Source organism: Salmo trutta, chromosome 19 (genome assembly GCF_901001165.1).
Source record: "Salmo trutta chromosome 19, fSalTru1.1, whole genome shotgun sequence".
Lineage (NCBI taxonomy): Eukaryota > Metazoa > Chordata > Actinopteri > Salmoniformes > Salmonidae > Salmo > Salmo trutta.
Window position 1 is genome coordinate 1272928 of NC_042975.1, and position 19458 is coordinate 1292385.

General features: G+C 45.3%; 1 protein-coding gene across 3 annotated transcripts; it reads right to left on the bottom strand.

Annotated features, from left to right (window-relative positions):
• Nucleotides 1-258: 258 nt before the first annotated feature.
• LOC115153803 (ras-related protein Rab-38) lies at nucleotides 259-18376 on the bottom strand. 3 transcript variants are annotated; one of them, XR_003867760.1, is made up of 6 exons: nucleotides 18120-18376; nucleotides 17763-17928; nucleotides 4883-5034; nucleotides 4555-4683; nucleotides 1069-1318; nucleotides 259-1023 (listed from the first exon to the last, which is right to left on the bottom strand). XR_003867760.1 is itself a non-coding variant. In XM_029699393.1 (5 exons), the coding sequence occupies exons 1-5, from the start codon at nucleotides 18189-18191 to the stop codon at nucleotides 1166-1168; spliced, it is 672 nt and encodes a 223-aa protein (XP_029555253.1). In that variant the 5' UTR covers nucleotides 18192-18376; the 3' UTR covers nucleotides 259-1165. The 3 variants fall into 3 exon arrangements, 1 of the variants encoding a protein (XP_029555253.1); XR_003867761.1 differs by having other exon boundaries at nucleotides 259-1008; nucleotides 1054-1318; XM_029699393.1 differs by having other exon boundaries at nucleotides 259-1318.
• Between the last annotated feature and the right edge of the window lie 1082 nt (nucleotides 18377-19458).

Below are 19458 nucleotides of genomic sequence, written 5' to 3' on the forward strand. Positions count from 1 at the left end.
GTACCCCCCAGATCTGTGCCTCGACACAATCCTGTCTCAGAGCTCTATGGACAATTCCTTCGACATCATGGTTTGGTTTTTGCTCTGACATGCACTGTCAACTGTGGGATCTTAACTAGACAGGTGTGTGCCTTTCCAAATCATGTCCAATTGAATTTACCACAGGTGGACTCCAATCAAGTTCTAGAAACATCTCAAGGATGACCAGTGATCTCAGCACCTGAGCAACATTTTGAGTCTCATAGCAAAGGGTGTGAATACTTATGCAAATAAGGTTTTTATTTTGAAAAGATCAGCAAAAAAAATTTTTAAAACTGTTTTGTCTTTGTCAGTATAAGGTATTGTGTGAATATTGACAAAAACATTTTTTTTTATTTGATCCATTTTATAATTTCTGACTGTATAACCTCAGTAACAGTTAAACATTTCATTTGGGAGGTATTTCATCTGTTACATGTGTCGAATCTCCAAATCAGACATAAACAAATTTACGTGACATATAATTAGGCACGCCTCCCCGTTATTTTTGTATAAAATTGTGCAAACTCCAAACATATCGCAGTGCGTGTCGGGATACCACTTCGCTCTGACCCGGTTGGAGTGGTTATATGAGGGTCTAATTCCCTCAGCTTTGGGACACGAAGTTACGCACAAAGTTGCGTAAATGGATCGAGGATCGAGGATCGAGGATCGAGGATCGAGGAGAAGGGGATGTTTTGAACTCAGCGCCTCTGTCTTCTGGAGAGGTGGATAGGGAGGGAACTTGTAGTGACATTCAATCATCTCTCCACTCTCTGCTCCCTAACATAATAATAATAATAATATATTACATTTAGCAGACACTTTTATCCAAAGCGACTCACAGTCATGTGTGCATACAGTTTATGTATGAGTGGTCCCTGGTATTGAACCCACTACCCTGGTGTTAAACGCACCATACTCTACAAACTGAACTACAGAGGACCAACGTAGCCCCGTTTCCACTTCCTCTTCTCCAGGGTCTGTCTCCTCTCCTCTCTTCACCTCTCCTCTCTTCACCTCTCCTCTCTTCACCTCTCCTCTCTTCACCTCTCCTCCACTCCTTCCTCTATGTTTTGAACCAGTTCTCTCCTCCTATCTTCTCCTCCGCTCGCATCATCCCCAGTCCTCTCCTCCTCTCCTCCCTCTATGATTTGTAGCAGGCAGAGCAGGTCCCAGGTTGTGAGTCGTTTAGTTTTGGAGAGATGGTGTCTGGGACCACTGACTTTAGGAAATCATTCTCTGTAGCCATGATGTGTTTCACCAGGAAGTTCGCTGCCTCACTGATGTTGGTGTTCTCCTAAAGGGACACGGCAGAATAAAACAACAAGATTAAAAGCTAGTGGCTAGTGTCAGAGTTAAGGAAAAGCTAGTGGCTAGTCTCAGAGTTAAGGTTAAAAGCTAGTGGCTAGTCTCAGAGTTAAGGTTAAAAGCTAATGGCTAGTCTCAGAGTTAAGGTTAAAAGCTAGTGGCTAGTCTCAGAGTTAAGGTTAAAAGCTAGTGGCTAGTCTCAGAGTTAAGGTTAAAAGCTAGTGGCTAGTCTCAGAGTTAAGGTTAAAAGCTAGTGGCTAATCTCAGAGTACTCAGAGCTGTTGCCTTGGTTAAACAAAAACAGGTGCTACGTTAACATGGTTCAGTACACTTATATTAACACATTTTCATTGTATGAAATGGCAATGTTTTTATTGATCCTTACAGTACATTCAGAAAGTATTCAGACCCCTTGACTTTTTGCACATTTTGTTACGTTACAGCCTTATTCTAAAATGTATTAAATTATATTTTCCTCATTAATCTACAAACAATATATTATAATGTCAAAGAGAAAACATGTTTTTAGAAATGTTTGCAGATTAATAAAAAATAAAAAAAACAGAAATACCTTATTTACATAAGTATTCAGACCCTTTGCTATGAGACTCTAAATTGAACTCAGGTGCATCCTGTTTCCATTGATCATCCTTGAGATGTTTCTACAACTTGATTGGAGTCCACCTGTGGTAAATTCAATTGATTGGAAATTATATGGAAAGGCACACCTGTCTATATAAAGGTCCCACAGTAGACAGCGCACGTCAGAGCAAAAACCAAGCCACGAGGTCAAAGGAATTGTTTGTAGAGCTCTGAGACAGAATTGTGTCGAGGCACAGATCTGGGGAAGGGTACCAAAACATTTCTGCAGCATTAAAGGTCCCCAAGAACACAGTGGCCTCCATCATTCTTGAATGGAAGAAGTTTGGAACCACCAAGACTCTTCCTAGAGCTGGCCGCCCGGCCAAACTGAGCAATCGGAGTGGAAGGGCCTTGGTCAAGGAGGTGATCAAGAACCCGATGGTCACTCTGACAGAGCTCCAGAGTTCCTCTCTGAAAATAGTTGTGCAGCGGTGCTCCCCATCCAACCTGACAGAGCTTGAGAGGATCTGCGGAGAAGAATGGGAGAAACTCCCCAAATACAGGTGTGCCAAGCTTGTAGCGTCATACCCAAGAAGACTTAAGAAATTGAAGAAATTGCTGCCAAAGGTGCTTCAACAAAGTACTGAGTAAAGGGTCTGAATGCTTAAGTAAATGTGATATTTCTGTTTTTTATTTTTAATAAATGTACAAAATGTTCTAAAAACCTGTTTTTACTTTGTCATCGTGGGGTATTATGGGGTATTTTGTGAAGATTGATAAGAAAAAAAAACAATTTCATCTATTTTAGAATAAGGCTGTAACGTAACAAAATGTGGAAAAAGTCAAAGGGGTCTGAATACTTTCCGTATCCACTGTACACAGGTTAAACAGCCTGGATCAACTGATTTAGAAGCAGTGGGAATGTGTAGCAACTATCTGATTCGACAGCAGTTTTAGCCCATGACCTCTGACCCCTGTAGAACCTCCTAACCCTGTCCCTAACCTTAACCCTAAACCATATCCCTAACCCTAAACCATATCCCTAACCCTAAACCCTGTCCCTAACCTTAACCCTAAATCATATCCCTAACCCTAAACCATATCCCTAACCTTAACCCTAAACCTAAACCCTGTCCCTAACCCTAAACCATATCCCTAACCCTAAACCATATCCCTAACCCTAAACCATATCCCTAACCCTAAACCCTGTCCCTAACCTTAACCCTAAACCATATCCCTAACCCTAAACCATATCCCTAACCCTAAACCTAAACCCTGTCTCTAACCCTAAACCATATCCCTAACCCTAAACCTAAACCATATCCCTAACCCTAAACCCATATCCCTAACCTTAACTCTTAACTTAACCACTCAGAATTGATGAACTAAACTTAAGTTTGAGTTTCACTTTTGTGGAATTTGACTGACAGCTAAGAAACAGCTACTCATGGCGTAATTCTGTTGCTGCAGTTATGCCACTGGTTGGCATGTTAGTAATTTAGCAGACGCTCTTATCCAGAGCAACTTACAGTAGTGAATGCATACATTTCATGCATTTCATGGTAGAGCATGCAAACACCATGCTCTACCAACTGAGCCACAGGGAAGACTATTTGGAGATTAAGTTGATGTGTCTGTATTTGTATTTACTTATTTTATTTTATTTAACCTTTATTTAACTAGGCAAGTCAGTTAAGAAGAAATTCTTATTTACAATGACGGCCTCACAAAAGGCAAAAGGCCTCCTGCAGGGATTAAAAATAAAACAATTAATACAATTAAAATATAGGACAAAAACACACATCACGACAAGAGAGACACCACAACACTACATAAAGAGAGACCTAAGACAACAACCTAGCAAGGCAGAAACACAACATGACAACAACATGGTAGCAACACAACATGGTAGCAGCACAAAACATGGTACAAACATTATTGGGCACAGACAACAGCACAAAGGGTGTGAAGGTAGAGACAACAATACATCACGCAAAGCAGCCACATTGAGCCATGATTGAGTCATGGAATGAAGAGATGGAGATAAAACTGTCCAGTTTGAGTGTTTGTTGCAGCTCGTTCCAGTCGCTAGCTGCAGTGAACTGAAAAGAGGAGCGACCCAGGGATGTGTTCGCTTTGGGGACCTTTAACAGAATGTGACTGGCAGAACGGGTGTTGTATGGGGAGGATGAGGGCTGTAGTAGGTATCTCAGATAGGGGGGAGTGAACGGGTGTTGTATGGGGAGGATGAGGGCTGTAGTAGATATCTCAGATAGGGGGAGTGAACGGGTGTTGTATGGGGAGGATGAGGGCTGCAGTAGATATCTCAGATAGGGGGGAGTGAACGGGTGCTGTATGTGGAGGATGAGGGCTGCAGTAGATATCTCAGATAGGGGGGAGTGAACGGGTGTTGTATGGGGAGGATGAGGGCTGCAGTAGATATCTCAGATAGGGGGGAGTGAGGCCCATAGAGGGTGGCTGAATGAGGACCCCCCCCCCCACAAAGCTGTTGTGCATGTTTTGTGTGTGTGTGTGTGTGTGTGTGTGTGTGTGTGTGTGTGTGTGTGTGTGTGTGTGTGTGTGTGTGTGTGTGTGTGTGTGTGTGTGCACGTATGTGTGTGCTTTGTGCGTGCGTGTTCCCACCTTGGCGGAGGTCTCGAACCAGCCCACAAAGCCGTTGTCTTTACAGAACTGGTCCATCTTCACGCCGTTATTGGTCAGAACCTCCCGCCCATGGTCACATTTATTAGCCAATAGGACCGTGGCGATGCTCTGTCCAATATAACGGTAAAAGACAAGAAGGTGATGATTTAAATAGTACTTTACCAATGGTATTTATTTATTTCACCTTTATTTAACCTTTATTTATTTATTTAACACAGACAACAACACAGAGTTACACATGGAGTAAACAATAAACAAGCCACTAACACAATAAACTGGTAGAATCAAATCACTGTCCTGTACTCACCTCTCTGTTGGTCAGCATGAGTTTAGAGTCCAGGTCCTCCTTCCACTTGGTGATGGCTTCGAAAGTAGTCGGCCGCGTCACGTCAAACACGATGAACGCCCCCATGGCCTCTCGGTAGTACACACGGGTCATGTTCCCAAACCGCTCTTGACCTACAGGGGAGAGAGAGAGAGATAGAGATATACTGTTATTGTAACTGGTGGGATATGAACATTGTTCCTCCAACATAGTAACGCAAAATGTTCATCATTAGACCAAGAGGACATCCTTGTGATAAAAGGATGACAATTGGGTTCCATGTCTCAGACAGGACTGCTCAGTAACATTATCTTCTGTCTCAGACAGGACCGCTCAGTAACATTATCTTCTGTCTCAGACAGGACCGCTCAGTAACATTATCTTCTGTCTCAGACAGGACTGCTCAGTAACATTATCTTCTGTCTCAGACAGGACTGCTCAGTAACATTATCTTCTGTCTCAGACAGGACCGCTCAGTAACATTATCTTCTGTCTCAGACAGGACTGCTCAGTAACATTATCTTCTGTCTCAGACAGGACTGCTCAGTAACATTATCTTCTGTCTCAGACAGGACTGCTCAGTAACATTATCTTCTGTCTCAGACAGGACTGCTCAGTAACATTATCTTCTGTCTCAGACAGGACTGCTCAGTAACATTATCTTCCATGTCTCAGACAGGACTGCTCAGTAACATTATCTTCTGTCTCAGACAGGACTGCTCAGTAACATTATCTTCTGTCTCAGACAGGACTGCTCAGTAACATTATCTTCTGTGTCAGACAGGACTGCTCAGTAACATTATCTTCTGTCTCAGACAGGACTGCTCAGTAACATTATCTTCCATGTCTCAGACAGGACTGCTCAGTAACATTATCTTCTGTCTCAGACAGGACTGCTCAGTAACATTATCTTCTGTCTCAGACAGGACTGCTCGGTAACATTATCTTCTGTATCAGACAGGACTGCTCAGTAACATAATCTTCTGTCTCAGGCAGGACTGCTCAGTAACATTATCTTCCATGTCTCAGGCAGGACTGCTCAGTAACATTATCTTCTGTCTCAGACAGGACTGCTCAGTAACATTATCTTCTGTCTCAGACAGGACCGCTCAGTAACATTATCTTCTGTCTCAGACAGGACTGCTCAGTAACATTATCTTCTGTCTCAGACAGGACTGCTCAGTAACATTATCTTCTGTCTCAGACAGGACTGCTCAGTAACATTATCTTCTGTCTCAGACAGGACTGCTCAGTAACATTATCTTCCATGTCTCAGACAGGACTGCTCAGTAACATTATCTTCTGTCTCAGACAGGACTGCTCAGTAACATTATCTTCTGTCTCAGACAGGACTGCTCAGTAACATTATCTTCCATGTCTCAGACAGGACTGCTCAGTAACATTATCTTCTGTCTCAGACAGGACTGCTCAGTAACATTATCTTCTGTCTCAGACAGGACTGCTCAGTAACATTATCTTCTGTGTCAGACAGGACTGCTCAGTAACATTATCTTCTGTCTCAGACAGGACTGCTCAGTAACATTATCTTCCATGTCTCAGACAGGACTGCTCAGTAACATTATCTTCTGTCTCAGACAGGACTGCTCAGTAACATTATCTTCTGTCTCAGACAGGACTGCTCAGTAACATTATCTTCCATGTCTCAGACAGGACTGCTCAGTAACATTATCTTCTGTCTCAGACAGGACTGCTCAGTAACATTATCTTCTGTCTCAGACAGGACTGCTCAGTAACATTATCTTCCATGTCTCAGACAGGACTGCTCAGTAACATTATCTTCCATGTCTCAGGCAGGACTGTTTAGTAACATTATCTTCTGTCTCAGACAGGACTGCTCAGTAACACTATCTTCCATGTCTCAGGCAGGACTGTTTAGTAACATAATCTTCTGTCTCAGACAGGACTGCTCAGTAGCATTATCTTCCATGTCTCAGACAGGACTGCTCAGTAACATTATCTTCTGTCTCAGACAGGACTGCTCAGTAACATTATCTTCTGTCTCAGACAGGACTGCTCAGTAACATTATCTTCCATGTCTCAGACAGGACTGCTCAGTAACATTATCTTCCATGTCTCAGACAGGACTGCTCAGTAACATTATCTTCCATGTCTCAGGCAGAAAAATGTTACCACCACTGTTCAGGAGACAGAAGGAAAACGTGCAGAGAAAGTCTTGCTGGGGTTCCTTAGTGATGGGTGTAGCTACTACTCTTCAAAACAGACAGCTACAGCTCATTCCATTCTATAGTCTAGGGGACTAACAGCAAATCAGTGGATAAGGTGGTTAAATTAGTGTCCATTTCAGTGACAGTTAACAGTCTTCACATTCCATCTTGAACAGACCCATTCCAGATTGAGTTAACAACAGTCTCCACATTCCAAGTCATTACATAGGCCCAGTGAAGCAGCATATTCTGCAGGTCTGAGTCTGGTCTAGTCTGGTCTAGTGTAGTCTAGTCTGTTCTGGTCTAGTTTATTTATTTTTATTTTATTTTATTTCACCTTTATTTAACCAGGTAGGCTAGTTGAGAACAAGTTCTCATTTACAACTGCGACCTGGCCAAGATAAAGCAAAGCAGTGCGACAGAATCAACAACACAGAGTAACACATGGAATAAACAAACGCACAGTCAATAACACAATAGAAAGAGAAAACAAATTCTATATACAGTGTGTGCAAATGGCGTGGGGAGGTAAGGCAATAAATAGGTCATAGTAGCAAAGTAATTACAATTTAGCAGATTAACACTGGAGTGATAGATGAGCAGATGATGATGAGCAGATGATGGTGTTTAAGTAGTGATACTGGTGTGCAAAAGAGCAGCAAATTAAATAAAAACAGTATGGGGATGAGGTAGGTAGATTGGGTGGGCTATTTACAGATGGTTAGCTACTCAGTTAGCTGCTCAGATAGCTGATGTTTAAATTTAGTGAGGGAAATGTAAGTCTCCAACTTCAACGATTTTTGCAATTCGTTCCAGTCACTGGCAGCAGAGAACTGGAAGGAAAGGCGGCCAAAGGAAGTGTTGGTTTTGGGGATGACCAGTGAGATATACCTGCTGGAGCGCGTGCTATGGGTGGGTGTTGTTATCGTGACCAGTGAGCTGAGATAAGGCGGAGCTTTACCTAGCATAGACTTGTAGATGACCTGGAGCCAGTGGGTCTGGCGACGAATATGTAGCGAGGGCCAGCCGACGAGAGCATACAGGTCGCAGTGGTGGGTAGTATATGGCGCTTTGGTAACAAAACAGATGGCACTGTGATGGACTGCATCCAGTTTGCTGAGTAGAGTGTTGGAGGCTATTTTGTAAATGACATCGCCAAAGTCGAGGATCGGTAGGATAGTCAGTTTTACTAGGGTAAGTTTGGCGGCGTGAGTGAAGGAGGCTTTGTTGTGAAATTGGAAGCCGATTCTAGATTTAATTTTGGATTGGAGATTTTTAATATGACTCTGGAAGGAGAGTTTACAGTCTAGCCAGACACTTAGGTATTTGTAGTTGTCCACGTATTCTAGGTCAGAACCGTCCAGAGTAGTGATGCTAGTCAGGCGGGCAGGTGCAGGCACCGAACGGTTGAAAAGCATGCATTTGATTTGCTAGCGTTTAAGAGCAGTTGGAGGCCACGGAAGGAGTGTTGTATGGCATTGAAACTCGTTTGGAGGTTAGTTAACACAATGTCCAAAGAAGGGCCAGATGTATACAGAATGGTGTCGTCTGCGTAGAGGTGGATCAGAGAATCACCAGCAGCGAGAGCGACATCAAGCATAGGGTTGCAATAAGACTGAAGCATAGGGTTGCAATAAGACTGAAGCATAGGGTTGCAATAAGACTGAAGCATAGGGTTGCAATAAGACTGAAGCATAGGGTTGCAATAAGACTGTTGGGGCTAGGGGGCAGTATTGAGAATTTTGAAAAAAATATGTGCCCATTTTTAACTGCCACCTACACCAACTCAGAAGCTAGGATATGCATATTATTACCAGATTTGGATAGAAAACACTGAATTTTCTAAAACTGTTTGAATGGTGTCTGTAAGAAAAACAAAACTCATATGGCAGGCAAAAACCTGAGAAAAAAAAAGGATTTTGTGGCTGTACTATTTTTTTGAGTCATTGTTTAATAGATAACACAGTGAGAAAGGATTCATTTCGCAACTCCTACGGCTTCCACTAGATGTCAGCGATCTTTATAAAGTTGTTTGAAGCGTGTATTTTATCGATGGCGGTTATGATATTGTTTAGGACCTTGAGGCTGGCTGAGGTGCACCCATGAACAGCTCAGAAACCAGATTGCATAGCGGAGAAGGTACGGTGGGATTCATGGTCAGTGATCTGTTTGTTATCTTGGCTTTCGAAGACTTTAGAAATGCAGGGTAGGATAGATATAGGTCTGTAACAGTTTGGGTCTAGAGTGTCTCCCCCTTTGAAGAGGGGGATGACCACGCCAGCTTTCCAATCTTTAGAGATTTCAGACGATACGAAAGAGAGTTTGAATAGGCTAGTAATATGGGTTGCAACAATCATTTTAGAAAGAGAGGGTGCAGATTGTCTAGCCCAGCTGATTTGTCGGGATCCAGATTTTGCAGCTCTTTCAGAACATCTCCTATCTGGATTTAGGTGAAGGAGAAGCGGTGGAGGCTTGGGTAAGTTGCTGTGGGGGGTGCAGAGCTGTTGGCGTAGCAAAATGCTTATTGATATTTTCGATTATCGTAGATTTATCGGTGGTGTTTCCTAGCCTCAGAGCAGTGGGCAGCTGAGAGGAGGTGCTCTTATTCTCCATGGACTTTACAGTGTCCCAAAACGTTTTGGAATTTGTGCTACAGGATGCAAATTTCTGTTTGAAAAAGCTAGCCTTAGCTTTCCTAACTGACTGTGTATATTGGTGTTTAAAATGATTTTTGAATGACTACCCACACATTCAGTGAATTTCAAACACTTTTTATATATCAAGACACCCAGTCACTACAAAGATACAGGCATCCTTCCTAACTCAGTTACCGGAGAGGAAGGAAACCGCTCAGGGATTTCACCAGGAGTCCAATGGTAACTTTAAGACAGTTAAAGAGTTTAATGGTTGTGATAGAAAACAGAGGATGGTTCAACAACATTGTAGTTACAATGATCAATAACCATTTTGACAGAGCTTGAAGAATTTTGAAAATAATAATTGGCAAATATTGCACCCACCAGGTGCGGAAAGCTCTTAGAGACTTACCCAGAAAGACTGTAATCGCTGCTTCTACAAAGTATTGACAAATACTGATGTATTTATTATGGATCCCCATTAGTTCCTGCCAAGGCAGCAGCTACTCTTCCTGTGGTTTATTATGGATCCCCATTATTGACAGAGTCGAAAGCCTGGCTGAGGTGCACCCATGACCAGCTCTGAAACCAGATTGCATAGCGGAGAAGGTACGATGGGATTCGAAATGGTCAGTAATCTGTTTATTAACTTGGCTTTCAAAGACTTTAGACTTTAGTCTAGTCTGGTCTGGTGTAGTCTAGTATGGTCTTGTGTAGTCTAGTCTGGTCTGGTGTAGTCTAGTCTGGTCTGGTGTAGTCTAGTCTGGTCTGGTGTAGTCTAGTCTGGTCTGGTGTAGTCTAGTCTGGTCTGGAGTAGTGTAGTCTGGTCTGGTCTGGTGTAGTCTTCTATGGTCTGGTGTAGTCTAGTCTGGTCTGGTGTAGTCTAGTATGGTCTGGTGTAGTCCAGTCTGGTCTGGTGTAGTCTAGTATGGTCTTGTGTAGTCTAGTCTGGTCTGGTGTAGTCTAGTCTGGTCTGGTGTAGTCTAGTCTGGTCTGGTGTAGTCTAGTCTGGTCTGGTGTAGTCTAGTCTGGTCTGGTGTTGTCACGTCCTGGCCAGTATAAGGGTTAATTGTTATTGTAGTTTGGTCAGGACGTGGCAGAGGGTATTCGTTTTATGTGGTTCGGGGTGGTGTGTTTGTTGAAGGGGCATTTGATTTAAGTATTCCGGGGTTTTTGGGCACTGTTTGGTTTTCATGTATTCTATGGTTAGTCTAGTGTGTGTGTTTCTATGTTGAGTTAATTGGGGTTGGACTTCCAATTGAAGGCAGCTGTTTGGTGTTGCCTTTGATTGGAAGTCCTATATTAGTTGGGTGTGTTTGTCTTGTATTTTGTGGGAGATTGTTCTGTGTTGAGCCTTATGCTTTGCCAGACTGTTTGTTGTTGTTGTTGTTGTTGTTGTTGTTGTTGTTGTTGTTATTCGTTCGTTCGTTCGTTCGTTCGTTCGTTCTCGTGGTTTTGTTATTTTGATATTCATTTTGAAAGTAAATAAACATCAAGATGAGCATACACATACCTGCTGCGTTTTGGTCCTCCATTACCGACGACAACCGTGACAGAATCTCCCACCAACTATGGACCAAGCAGCAGAGGAAGGAGCAGAGGGACTTCGAGTTGGACTGGCAGGAGAAATGGACCTGGGAGGAAGTTCTGGACAGGGCCGGACTTTGGCACCAGGCTGGGGATTATCGCTGCCCGCAGTGGGAAATTGAGGCAGCCAAGGCAGAGAGGCGGAGGTACGAGGCCATGGACACGCTGAGGGAGAAGCACGAGAGGCACCCCCAATCATTTTTTTGGGGGGGGCACACGGGTAGTTTGGCTAGGCCTAGGAAGAGCCGGAAGCCAGCTACCCGTGGTTATATGGAAGAGCGTATGGGGTGGAGAGCGCCATGTTTCGCTGAGGAGCGCACTATCTCACCCATACGCACGCACAGTCCGGTGCGCGTTATTCCAGCCCCTCGCAGGTGCCGTGCTAGAGCGGTCATCCAGCCTGGTAGGAGGATGCCTGCGCAGCGCATCTGGTCGCCGGTACGCCTCCGAGGACCAGGCTACCCAACTCCCGCTCTATGCACGGCTGCCATCAGGCCCCTGCACAGCCCAGTCTGCCCTGTACGAGCACCCCGCTCGTACAGGGCTACTAGTTCCATCCAGCCAAGGCGGGTTGTGCAGGAGGTAAGATCAAGACCGACTGTGCGCCTCCATAGCCCTGGGTTTCCAGCTCCTGTCTCTCGTGCGAACCCGGAAGTGCGTCAACCCAGTCCGACTCGTCCTATTCCCGCTCCCCGCACTAGCCTGGAGGTGCGTGTTCACAATCTGGTAAGCCCAGTACCAGCACCACGCACCAGGCTTCAAGTGCGTAAACCCAGCCTCGCCAGTCAACAGTCACCAGAGCTGCCCGCCAGTCAACAGTCACCAGAGCTGCCCGCCAGTCAACAGTCGTCGGAGCTGCCCGCCAGTCAACAGTCGTCGGAGCTGCCCGCCAGTCAACAGTCGTCGGAGCTGCCCGCCAGTCAACAGTCGTCGGAGCTGCCCGCCAGTCAACAGTCGTCGGAGCTGCCCGCCAGTCAACAGTCACCGGAGCTGCCCGCCAGTCAACAGTCACCGGAGCTGCCCGCCAGTCAACAGTCGCCGGAGTGGCCAGACTGCACTGAACTGCCGGAGTGGCCAGACTGCGCTGAACTGCCGGAGTGGCCAGACTGCCCTGAACTGCCGGAGTGGCCAGACTGCCCTGAACTGCCGGAGTGGCCAGATGGCCCTGAACTGCCGGAGTGGCCAGACTGCCCTGAACTGCTGGAGTGGCCAGACTGTCCCGAGCTGCCAGACTGCCCAGACTGTCCCGAGCCGCCAGACTGCCCAGACTGTCCGGAGTGGCCAGACTGCCCTGAACTGCCGGAGTGGCCAGACTGCCTTGAACTGCCAGACTGCCCAGACTGCCCCGAGCCGCCAGACTGCCCAGACTGTCCCGAGCCGCCAGACTGCCCAGACTGCCCCGAGCTGCCAGACTGCCCAGACTGCCCCGAGCCGCCAGACTGCCCAGACTGTCCCGAGCCGCCAGACTGCCCAGACTGCCCCGAGCGGCCAGACTGGTCAGACTGCCCCGAACTGCCAGAGTGGCCCGACTGCCTGGAACGGCCAGAACCGGAGCCACCTCCTGATATAGGTGGGTTGGGGAGGGGGGGTGTAGCACAGTGCCGTCGTTGATGGCAGCCACCCTCCCTTCCCTCCCTTTTAGTAGAGGGGAAATTTGGTTTTGTTGTTTGGGGTTGTGGTTTGTTTTTTGTTTTTTGTTTTTGTAAGGTGCTTCCGGGGTTAGCACCTTTAAGGGGGGGGTACTGTCACGTCCTGGCCAGTATAAGGGTTAATTGTTATTGTAGTTTGGTCAGGACGTGGCAGAGGGTATTCGTTTTATGTGGTTCGGGGTGGTGTGTTTGTTGAAGGGGCATTTGATTTAAGTATTCCGGGGTTTTTGGGCACTGTTTGGTTTTCATGTATTCTATGGTTAGTCTAGTGTGTGTGTTTCTATGTTGAGTTAATTGGGGTTGGACTTCCAATTGAAGGCAGCTGTTTGGTGTTGCCTTTGATTGGAAGTCCTATATTAGTTGGGTGTATTTGTCTTGTATTTTGTGGGAGATTGTTCTGTGTTGAGCCTTATGCTTTGCCAGACTGTTTGTTGTTGTTGTTGTTGTTGTTGTTGTTATTCGTTCGTTCGTTCGTTCGTTCGTTCGTTCTCGTGGTTTTGTTATTTTGATATTCATTTTGAAAGTAAATAAACATCAAGATGAGCATACACATACCTGCTGCGTTTTGGTCCTCCATTACCGACGACAACCGTGACAGGTGTAGTCTAGTCTGGTCTGGAGTAGTCTAGTCTGGTCTGGTGTAGTCTAGTCTGGTCTGGTGTAGTCTAGTATGGTCTGGTGTAGTCTAGTATGGTCTGGTGTAGTCTAGTCTGGTCTGGTGTAGTCTAGTCTGGTCTGGTGTAGTCTAGTCTGGTCTGGTGTAGTCTAGTATGGTCTGGTGTAGTATAGTCTAGTCGTATGATTCAATCTTAGCCCTGTATTGACGCTTTGCCTGTTTGATGGTTCGTCACAGGGCATAGCAGGATTTCTTATAAGCTTCCGGGTTAGAGTCCCGCACCTTGAAAGTGGCAGCTCTACCCTTTAGCTCAGTGCGAATGTTGCTTGTAATCCATGGCTTCTGGTTGAGGTATGTACGGTCACTGTGGGGAGGACGTCTCGATGCACTTATTGATAAAGCCAGTGACTGATGTAGTGTACTCCTCAATGCCATCGGAAGAATCCCAGAACATGTTCCAGTCTGTGATAGCAAAACACTCCTGTTGTTTAGCATCTGCTTCATCTGACCACTTCCATTTTGAGTGAGTCACTGGTGCTTCCTGCTTTAATTTTTGGTTGTAAGCAGGAATCAGGAGGATAGAGTTGTGGTCGGATTTACCAAATGGAGGGTGAGGGAGAGTCAACTCTTTGTGTTTAGTCAACTCTCTGAGTTTAGAGTCAAATCTCTGAGTTTAGAGTCAAATCTCTGAGTTTATAGTCAACTCTCTGAGTTTAGAGTCAAATCTCTGAGTTTAGAGTCAAATCTCTGAGTTTAGAGTCAAATCTCTGAGTTTATAGTCAACTCTCTGAATTTGGAGTCAACTCTGTGTTTGAAGTCGACTCTGTGTTCAGATTCAACTCGCTGAGTTTAAAGTCAAATCTCTGAGTTTAGAGTCAAATCTCTGAGTTTATAGTCAACTCTCTGAGTTTAGAGTCAAATCTCTGAGTTTATAGTCAACTCTCTGAGTTTATAGTCAAATCTCTGAGTTTAGAGTCAAATCTCTGAGTTTAGAGTCAACTCAGTGTTCAGTCACACACACACACACACACACACACACACACACACACACACACACACACACACACACACACACACACAGGATGACAATGTAGATTATTGTACTCTATTTTGTCCTATTTTCAAACAAAACAAATAACATTTTAATATAAAGTGATAATAATAAAATGCAGATGAACAGTGTGTAGCTGGTGGCTCACATTAGATATCAGGGCAAGTGAAGAAGAGGAAATGGAACAGCGACAGGGGTGGAGAAGAGGAAATGGAACAGCAACAGGGGTGGAGAAGAGGAAATGGAACAGCTACAGAGGTGGAGAAGAGGAAATGGAACAGCAACAGGGGTGGAGAAGAGGAAATGGAACAGCAACAGGGGTGGAGAAGAGGAAATGGAACAGCAACAGGGGTGGAGAAGAGGAAATGGAACAGCAACAGGGGTGGAGAAGAGGAAATGGAACAGCAACAGAGGTTGTATTTCAGGCCCTGGTTGTTGTGTAAAAAAAACAGCTGTCATAACTAACTCAAAAGAGAGTATCTGTCTGCCTGCCTGTGTGCCTGTCTGTCTGTCTGTCTGTCTGTCTGTCTGTCTGTCTGTCTGTCTGTCTGCCTGCCTGCCTGCCTGCCTGCCTGCCTGCCTGCCTGCCTGCCTGCCTGCCTGTGTGTCTGTCTATCTGTCTGCCTGCCTGTCTGCCTGCCTGTGTGCCTGTCTGTGTGCGAGGAGAGTGTCTGTCTGTCTGTCTGATGAAGAGAGTGTCTGTCTGTCTTCCTGCCTGTCTGTCTGTCTGCCTGTCTGTGTGGCTGACAAGGAGAGTGTCTGTCTGTCTGTCTGTCTGTCTGTCTGTCTGTCTGTCTGTCTGTCTGTCTGTCTGTCTGTCTGTCTGTCTGTCTGTCTGTCTGTCTGTGGATAAAAAGTTGATATAGTAACATTGTATTGTTCATTAACAGACAGCCAAGTCTGTAAAGCCAGTTATAGGCAGACAGGTAGTGAGACAAGAACTGTATGTGTGTGTGTGTGTGTGTGTGTGTGTGTGTGTGTGTGTGTGTGTGTGTGTGTGTGTGTGTGTGTGTGTGTGTGTGTGTGTGTGTGTGTGTGTGTGTGTGTGTGTGTGTGTGTGTTTACAATGGTTCTACTGTGACTTGCCCTTAAATCTCCCTCACATGGGCTCACATGATCCCACCAATACCTCCACGAGATAGATGAACCGTGAGAGAGAGAGAGAGAGAGACAGAGAGAGAGAGAGAAAGACAGAGAGAGACAGAGAGACAGAGAGAGAGAGAGCGAGAGAGAGCGAGAGAGAGAGAGAGAGTGAGAGAGAGAGAGAGAGAGAGAGAGAGAGAAAGAGAGATATGAAGTCCTGGCACACTAGATAGGCCAATTAAAATAGCCTTCTAAAGGAAAAGGCACATGCTGCATCAAATACAGAGAGTTTTCTCCAACAGAGATAGTTCATGAACTCTTCAACCCTGATCTATTAACTTATGATTAACTCTGATCCATGAACTCTGATCTATGAACTCTGATGGGACCGCTGCTTTTAAACCAGTACAATCCAAAACCAGCAGGAATGATGAACACATGTTACATACTAAGATGCAGCAACCTCACATTCCATACGGAAGTTGTACTTGGCTGACATACACAGCCTAGGCTCTCTTCTTGTTCATAATACAAACTGTGTGGACACCTACTTGTTGAACATCTCATTCCAATATCATGTCTATTAATATGGAGTTGGTCCCCCCTTTTCTGCTATAACAGCCTCCACTCTTCTGGGAAGGCTTTCCACTAGATGTTGGAACATTGCTGCGAGGACTTGCTTCCATTCAGCCACAAGAGAATTAGTGAGGTTGGGCACTGATGTTGGGCGATTAGGCCTGGCTCGCAGTCGGTGTCCCAATTCATCCCAAAGGTGTTCGATGGGGTTGAGGTCAGGGCTCTGTGCAGGCCATTCAAGTTCTTCCACACCGATCTCGGACAACCATTTCTGTATGGACCTCGCTTTGTGCATGGGGATATTGTCATGCTGAAACAGGAAAGGGCCTTCCCAAAACTGTTGCCACAAAGTTGGAAGCACAGAATCGTTTAGAATGTCATTATATGCTGTAGCGTTAAGATTTCCCTTCACTGGAACTAAGGGGCCCGAACCATGAAAAACAGCCCCAGACCATTATTCCTCCTCCACCAAACTTTACAGTTGCCACTATGCATTGGGGCAGGTAGCGTTCTCCTGGCATCTGCCAAACCCAGATTCATCCGTCGGACTGCCAGATGGTGAAGCGTGATTCATCACTCCACAGATCTCATTTCCACTGCTCCACAGTCCAACAGCGGCGAGCTTTACACCGCTCCAGCCGACGCTTGTCATTGCGCATGGTGATTTTAGGATTATGTGCGGCTGCTCTGCCATGGAAAACCCATTTCATGAAGCTCCCGACGAACCGTTCTTGTGCTGACGTTGCTTCCAGAGGCAGTTTGGAACTCGGTAGTGAGTGTTGCAACCCGAGGACAGACAATTCTTACCCACTACGTGCTTCAGCACTCAGTGGTCCCGTTCTGTGAGATTGTGTGGCCTGCCACTTCGCGGCTGAGCCATTGTTGCTCCTAGATGTTTCCACTTCACATAACAGCACAGTTGACCAGGGCAGCTCTAGCAAGGCATACATTAGACGACTTGTTGGAAAGGTGTTATTGTGAAGCGTTGGAGCTTTTACACATTGAAAGTCACTGAGTTCTTCAAGTTCGGGCCATTTTACTGTCAATGTTTGTCTATGGAGATTGCATGGTTGTGTCCTCAAATTTTATACACCTGTGAGCAATTGGATGTGGCTGAAATAGCCAAATCCACTGATTTGAAAGGGGTGTCCAAATACTGTTGACCATGTAGCGTACATTATCCTTCTCACCTGTCCATATGAATATATTACATACAGTCAACATCATTCTCAGTGTTTCAAATGGATTAACAAGAGTTTTACCACCCAATAAGATGTCGTGTTGCCCAACAGCTGTTAACCATACAAATAACATTTTCCCGTATGAACGAAGTTTGACAAAAAAAAAAGGTTTGGATAAATATGTCTATCTAATTGATAGTGATTTAATTTAATTGATAGAGAGGAATACAGTATAACAGAAGTTGAGATAAGAAACGTGATTAATCAGTAGGCTAGATAAGGAGATGTCTATCCTACCGGCGATGTCCCAAAGTTGTAACCGGACGGTCTCAGAGTCCCAGTTCAGGACCTTCAGGGCGAAATCCACGCCAATGGTGGCGCGGTAGTTCGTAGAGTAAGTCTGATGGACATATCGCTTAATGATTGAGGTCTTCCCCACACCCAAGTCCCCGATCACCAACACCTGGAACACAGAGCACAAGCAGATCCACATCATGTATATAATTCTCTGTTAGAAATCATTAGAAATTGTCAGAAGACATCACCCATCATTCTCCACTATAGGAGACTAAAATCATAAGACATTTCATTCTAAATATCTTATCGTATCATAATAACTTAATAAATACATTGAAAATATAAATATGAGGTTACCTTGTACAGGTGTTCCTTCCCGGGGTTCTGCATCCCGCCGGCGGGTGACAGGGGAAGTCGTTGGTTGGTCATGCCAGTTTAGGGTACTGTTTAAACCCCCGTAGTTTAATAATGTGTTTAGAAGGAAAAGCTGTGTTTGGTTCGAAATGTCGTTTTAAATAGCAGTTCCCTTTCTTCTGTCTTCTCCCCTCCGCTCTGCTCTGCTCGCAAGCAGACACACACACACACACACACACACACACACACACACACACACACACACACACACACACACACACACACACACACACACACACACACACACACACACACACACACACACCCATACGGCAGGGAGGAATGCCTAGCTGCAGGGGAACATGTGACCCAGCAGCAACAGCTCCGGACTCGCCTCGTGCCACGGGGAGGGAGACACATGCTAGGAAGCTCGTGAGAGCCACATTCATGTTGAATTGTCATGTCTGCATCACGGGAGATTGTGAAGAAACATCATCTGGTTGTTAACCAACAATACCGGCTCTGTGACTGGCTGCCATTACGGCTCCTCTAATATAAATAGCTTATAGTCTACTACAATCACTGTGACTGGCTGCCATTACGGCTCCTCTAATACAAGTAGTTTATAGTCCACTACAATCACTGCTGGCTGCCATTACGGCTCATCTAATACAAGGAGCTTATAGTCCACTACAATCACTGTGACTGGCTGCCATTACAGCTCCTCTAATACAAGTAGCTTATAGTCCACTACAATCACTGTGACTGGCTGCCATTACGGCTCATCTAATACAAGTAGCTTATAGTCCACTACAATCACTGCTGGCTACCATTACGGCTCCTCTAATACAAGGAGCTTATAGTCCACTACAATCACTGCTGGCTGCCATTACGGCTCCTCTACTACAAGTAGTTTATAGTCCACTACAATCACTGTGACTGGCTGCCATTACGGCTCCTCTACTACAAGTAGCTTATAGTCCACTACAATCACTGCTGGCTGCCATTACGGCTCCTCTAATACAAGTAGTTTATAGTCCACTACAATCACTGCTGGCTGCCATTACGGCTCCTCTAATACAAGTAGTTTATAGTCCACTACAATCACTGTGACTGGCTGCCATTACGGCTCCTCTAATACAAGTAGTTTATAGTCCACTACAATCACTGCTGGCTGCCATTACGGCTCCTCTAATACAAGTAATTTATAGTCCACTACAATCACTGCTGGCTGCCATTACGGCTCCTCTAATACAAGGAGCGTATAGTCCACTACAATCACTGTGACTGGCTGCCATTACGGCTCCTCTACTACAAGTAGTTTATAGTCCACTACAATCAC

Bases quoted from the DNA above. Each gene is read 5' to 3' on its own strand.
- LOC115153803 (XM_029699393.1), bottom strand. From the start codon at position 18,191: ATGACCAACCAACGACTTCCCCTGTCACCCGCCGGCGGGATGCAGAAC. The intron at 5,035-17,762 runs GTAGGATAGACA...TCTCCCCTGTAG, and splicing joins ACAACTTTGGGACATCGCCG to GTCAAGAGCGGTTTGGGAAC. The intron at 4,684-4,882 runs GTGAGTACAGGA...TATATTGGACAG, and splicing joins TCATGCTGACCAACAGAGAG to AGCATCGCCACGGTCCTATT.